A 6,000-nucleotide genomic window follows, 5' to 3' on the forward strand; every position below is an offset into this window, starting at 1 on the left:
CTATAAGCTTTAATATCACAAGTGCAGAAAAAGGGAAGAGGTAAACTGGGAATGTTTTGGCTTCTGGGAGCTTACTAGGTACTTTCTGGTCTTCTCCAGACCAGTCCTTGTGAAACCCGCAGCAGTGCTCTAGCATATTCCCATTTCAGTCCGTTTCTTCCACCCTCTGCCTGAAGTTAACCACCATCCTCTTCCTTAGCAGAGCCAAGGGACCAATCCATAGTTTAAGCTACTCTGCAGACCTGGGGCAGTCAGGTGGCTGAGGGGCCAAATGCACTCACACAAAGCACACAAGGTGGTTATCATCCTTCACGTGACTGTTGTATCTACACACACATGCACATTCACTCTGGTATTTACCCTCTAGGGCAGATTCTCCATCAGGTACCAGCTCCACCACAAGCTCTTTGTCCACTTCATCTCTAGCCAACCAGCGGTGTGCCACAAACATGTAGACATCCATTACTTCTTCTGCCTTAGCTTCCTCCTCTTTCTCCTCATCAGACTTTTTCTTTTTCTTCTTCTTCTCAGGCTCCTTCTCTTTCACGGCAAGCCGCTTCAGTGTGACACTTTCCAGAAACCAGCCATCCCCAATGCCTTTTCCATCATGGCCTATCCGAATCTTATAGATCTTGCCAACATCTGCAGCCTCTATCTGTAACCAAGAGAAAGTCAACACCCAACAGAATATAAGACATCTTCATTTCAGAGAGAATTGTTACCAGTGCTGTCTTAAAAATGAGGAGCATCGCCTCCATCACCCAAAACATCTGACTGAAGAAGCAAGGATAAGGTCACTTTTTTATACAAGTTTACCTTTACTTTTTCCTTCTTATTTTATTCTTTCATACTTCCCATCACCAAATGTCATCTGAACAGACTGACCTGAAGACATACAGAACAACTATGGCAGATTGAATTCGTATTTACTGGACTCTCCACTTCTCTATTGCTCTCCTCACCAGTATTGTCTCCATGTTGTCATTAAGCGTGAATATACCAAATATTGAACTAGCTTATGAGATTTTCAGTGCATGAATTATTTTTTTGAATGAATGATAAGATATGTTCAATATATAGTATGAAACACAACCCACAAAAGAAGCAATAATGGTATAAGGATAAGGCACTAGATGAGGACTCAGAAAACCTAATCTCTGACAGAGATTTCCTGTGCGACCTTGGGCTTGGTCTGCCCTTCTCCCTGCTTGTCATCTAGAAAATGAGAAGAGTATCTTCTACTTCACTAGGGTGCAGAGAGGATAAAATCCATTAGTCATTATGATGCATCAGTGGCAGAAGGCTATATAAGAAGGAAGATTTCCATCTCTTCAATAAATACAGCAGATAGATTGTTTTAGATTATTTGTCTAGATTGTTGTTTTAGATTATTTGTCTTGATTACTACTAATGAAGTTGAAGAGAAGGCTTTACTGCACGCAGCCCCTCAACAACCAATGACTTGTTTCTGATGATTGCCTATGCTGATAGGCAGTGTTTATGTTACAAAACTAGGAAACATTTGCTTCAGGCTGAAATTTGGCAAATTGGCATAGAAGGTTTCAGTCTAGAAGCATTTCTTTTTTCCTGGGTAGATTAAAACAAAATCAATTGCACACAGGATGCTTATCAGAAAACTAAAATTGATCCAGCTGTCTAGGCATAAAGAATGTGTCTTTCTTTATACTGCTTCACTCTTAAACTTACTATAATCATCCAGCATGCCCTATCTGTAACTGATGGTATTTCCTATTAACATGTAGCTCACACAATCTTATTCCTGCCCATATCTTTCTGTAAATATTCATATCATGAGAGAGATAGAGGATCTGTCTCTTAATGCTTTACAGCTTCTCCCTTGTACTCTCAGAAAAAAAAATCACAGAAATTGGGCAGAATTTTAAAGTTCAGCAATAAACATCCAAGAGAGGACATAAACATAGCTCTGTAAACAAAACATTGTACGTATGGCTTTATTATAAATCAGATACTGGCTAATAGCTTTTGCTTATAAATTTTGGAATGCTTATTTCCTTTAAAATGAGAGAAATCTAATTTTAAAATTATGATATGCTCATGTTAGACTTGAAGCTTTTCAGCCCTGCTCTCTATGGGTTGCTCAGAAAGAAGTGTGACCTCCACAATATAAAGCTGCTCAGTGTGGGCACCTCTTGAGTGTCAGCTTAGCAGAGACCTTCTGGACCACACTTGTGGAGCGAGGTGACTAAATCCCACTCCCAGCCAGCAGAACAGAGGTAACAGTTAAACACAAACACAGACACGACTATGAATTGCTCAGCTCCTATGTCAATGAGGACACCTAATTAACGGCCAGACCAACAGCTAGAGGAGTGGGCTGCACACGTCAAGTGCCATGACCATGCAGCTCACGTTAGTCTAGTGGCACAGGTAGTACCATCCATGGGGCCATCACGTCTTCATAGAAATTAAAACTGCAAATGTTTGCAGGATTGGGCTGATGATAAGTATCTGTGGCAAATGGCGTGTGTGACTAGAGGCAAAGTCAGAAGAGAGCAATTCTATATATTCTGTATGGGGTTTATTTTTGCTCAACTAGATTAAGAAAAAGGACAATATTGTATGGTCAGGGCAAAATATAAGCTTAAAGTCTTTCAAAACCTAAAGTGAGTATCTCCTTTTGGAAGGAAAGGTAAATGAAAGCAGTTGCCAGACTTTCCTCTTGTATAACATCTTTGCTTTGGGTTGCTATGATTACAAAAATCACTCCAGGAAGTGCAAAAAGCAAAAGAAAAAAGATGGATAAAGGAGAGATGATACAAAATAGACTTGACAATTTTGTTGAAGTCAATTATTTTGATAACTAGCCCAATTATTTTGTTGATGTCTAAATTTTGGCCAGTCGTTTTTTTCCCTTCATAGAAGCATCAAAGGCTGCCTTCATAATACCTTGAAGGTATCCGTTGCTCCCCGTTCAAAGTTGTTTGATCTGTTTTCCAAGGTGAGCAATTCAGTTTTTCCAGTCTCACCATAAATCTGCATGAAGACTTTGGCATTGGTGCCTGCGGCCCGCACGTCTCCGGTAACTACAGACACCTCGTAGTTTATCACTATTCCAAAAATAAATCAATTAAATCAGCAGAGAAGTTCAGATACAACATTCCTGAGGGCTCAGACTCAAAATGAAATTACCCTGTCTTAACAAATGACTGTGTAGCTGAGGCAGCTGTCTGTTTGCTGTTACCAAATGGTATGTGAGATAACATGACTATTCACTGAGGACTGCTAACCTGATGATAGTTTTCCCTTCTACAAGAATTGAAGTCGGATCAGAGGGGTACAAAATAGAGCTTTAAAAGGGGCTTTCAGTTCACCATTAGCTATAGAGTGGTTAAATGAGCTCCATAATACTGGAGATCATTTAGGGATGATCTAGGGAAGGAGTTACACAGAGCAGAGGAACGAAAGAACATCTTTCTTCCTCAGGATCCCAAGGCAAATTTTACCAATGATCTTAAAGAACATGAATCCACCGACGTAAGTCAAATGGACATGAGCCAGGCACATGAAGGTGAAAAAGGCCAAACCCACTGATACAGTAATGAAGAAATGCATTGCCTCACACTGGGTTAAACTGCCCAGAATGCAAATTCTTCCTCTAATCACAGGAACTGGTGATGGAAACCTCCGCGACGTTTCTCCAAGTGCTGTTTTTTAAAAATCAAAACGACAGAGTAATTTCCTTTCTTCACCAACATAAGCTGGCTGGCACAGGCACTTTTCATTTAGTGCAGTGGGCTGATCCTTAAGAGAGCCAGTAATACTCAAGTATATAACAACCACACGTTTCTCAGTGTCTTTCCTCACATTTCTCAATGGGGACAATCTCACTTGGGTAGACCTCCACTTCCACCCTGCCGTCAGCCTCATCTTTGTCCAGCCACCGGTTGCAGGGGAACATGTACTGCTTTCCCTGGACTGGAACCGTGATCTGGACGCTGGCCAGGAACCAGCCGGATCGGAGACCCACGTTATCATGACCAATCAGTATTCGGTTGATCTTTAAAAACAACAACAACAACGACAAACCAGAAGGGCAGGAAAAAAACAAGACAAAGACATTTACTTAACGCATTAAAATCTACTTTCCCTGGCAGTCTGTTCTTCCACTGTGTAGATGTAAGTCATTTCTATATATTTAACAATAAACTTAAAGCAGGCACTTCACGTACCAGCAGATACTATAGGTTGCAATTGTAATAGCCTGTGCAGAACGTGTTTCTTAATCTCCTGCGCAAAGGTCGGTCTCATACATCACATATGTTCCTTAGCAGCATATTGATTCTGAGACAACTAATGGCATGAAGCACAGAGCCACCTGCAATGATTCTTACCTTTCCAATATCCATCATATCTAGAGTAAATTCATCCACTCGTCCACGCTCAAAATAGTTGCCTAGATCATTATCAGAGACTAAGAGAGGCTGTTTGCTTGTGTCTGCTTTTTCCCCGTAGAGTTTGATGAAAACTTTAGAGTCTGAGCTGGCACCTGGAATATCTCCTGTCTTCACGCTGATGTGATAACTGACATCTGAAGTGAGATCAAGGTACACAGTTCAGACACACGACTTATTTTCAATACTCAGTGAGGCAACCAGCTTCAAATACATATAAGGGAGGGGGACTTCAGCTATGGACACAGTTATGACTTTGCTCCTCCATTCATGCATCCAGCATCTCTGTGCCATGCTGAAGAAGCTGCTGTACCTTGGAGTTATTCACCAAAATATGAGAGATGCAACAGATGCACTAATTTGACAGAAAATGTCTTACATCCTTCCCCCTTGCCATTAGATGAGTATCAAGCCATACAAATGAGCTTAGGCAACTGAGGTGATTTCACCTATTTTTATAATTAAATTATAAATTATTAATTAAATAATTTGACCTTTTTATCTGTAACAAGAAAATCAACAAAAAGTATCTCAACCTGAGTTCAGTAAGCAACTTTTTCTAAGGAAAATTTTAGTATTGGAGACCCAGTCCTCCAGAAAAGAAGGGTCTAATCTTTTTAGCAGTTCTTCTCCAGGAAAACAGTATTATTCAATAGGATTTACTCTATCAAGGCTCTGGCAATTCAAGATCATTCAGAGATAGCTAGAAAAAAAAAAAGTAATTTTAAAATAAATCACAGCATTATAAAGCAAAGTTTTTTTCTACATATACAGTTTTGTAATTATTTTCTTCTATGCAAATTAATCCTGCTCATAAACCAGGATTTAAGGGTCAGAGGCATTTCCCCCAAATGACCCACTGCAGTTTTCTAGATAAGCATGTAAAGAAGAAAAGTAGATTTGCTGTGAACTGACATGAATTAATAAGTAGAGCAAAACAAGTAAATACGTGCATACAAAGTTCAAACCCAGACCTTCTTCTTCCCAAGCTGAACTCACTTTTTAGCATCGGTGACTCCCCAGCAGGCACTAATTCTCGGACAATCTGACCATCATCCTCATTTTTGTCAAGCCATCTGGTTTACAAATAGAAGGAAGTTATCTTTGAATAATTAGGACCTATTAGGCCTCTTAAAGTCTAGGCTGGTCTGTGTCTAATAAAAATTCACATACGCAGTCAGAATGATATTTTTAGGTGGCTCTATCTCTATTGAGGTTGCAGGAATGTGACCTGACCCTACAGCAGGCACACTTGAAACCTGTAGTTTTCCCAGAACAAAGATTACCAGAGCCCTGTTTGGCGTTCAGTAGATAAGTGTCTCCGGTGATTTCCATCTGTCTGGAAACAGCAAATGCAATCTCAATAGGCGCCAGTTACGCCTGTAAATTCTGAGTATCTTGAAACTACTGACCTTTCTTGACCCAAATACTTACTGCCTTTGTAATTACTAACTTTATTACTTACTGCCTTGATTACAATCTTTATAACAGCAAAGTTACTAAAATCTCTCTTTTCTTTATTTAATATTTTTTTCTCTAGCTTCTCATCTCTCTTCTCTTCCATATG

The 6,000-nt window shown here is 39.9% G+C and overlaps 1 protein-coding gene across 1 annotated transcript in view; it reads right to left on the bottom strand.

The window, feature by feature from the left end:
• The window catches only part of LOXHD1 (lipoxygenase homology PLAT domains 1), a 75,270-nt gene extending 69,694 nt beyond the window's left edge, over window positions 1–5,576 (bottom strand). The window contains exons 1-5 of the mRNA XM_062600053.1: window positions 5,433–5,576; window positions 4,374–4,570; window positions 3,847–4,039; window positions 2,929–3,089; window positions 361–655 (exon numbers count right to left, since the gene is read on the bottom strand). Of these exons, the coding sequence (XP_062456037.1) occupies window positions 361–655; window positions 2,929–3,089; window positions 3,847–4,039; window positions 4,374–4,570; window positions 5,433–5,442 (856 nt within the window). The 5' untranslated portion in view covers window positions 5,443–5,576. The remainder of the gene's footprint in view (window positions 1–360; window positions 656–2,928; window positions 3,090–3,846; window positions 4,040–4,373; window positions 4,571–5,432) is intronic.
• Window positions 5,577–6,000: the final 424 nt, after the last annotated feature.

The sequence above is a fragment of the Rhea pennata genome, chromosome Z (assembly GCF_028389875.1).
Source record: "Rhea pennata isolate bPtePen1 chromosome Z, bPtePen1.pri, whole genome shotgun sequence".
In the NCBI taxonomy this organism is placed as follows: domain Eukaryota; kingdom Metazoa; phylum Chordata; class Aves; order Rheiformes; family Rheidae; genus Rhea; species Rhea pennata.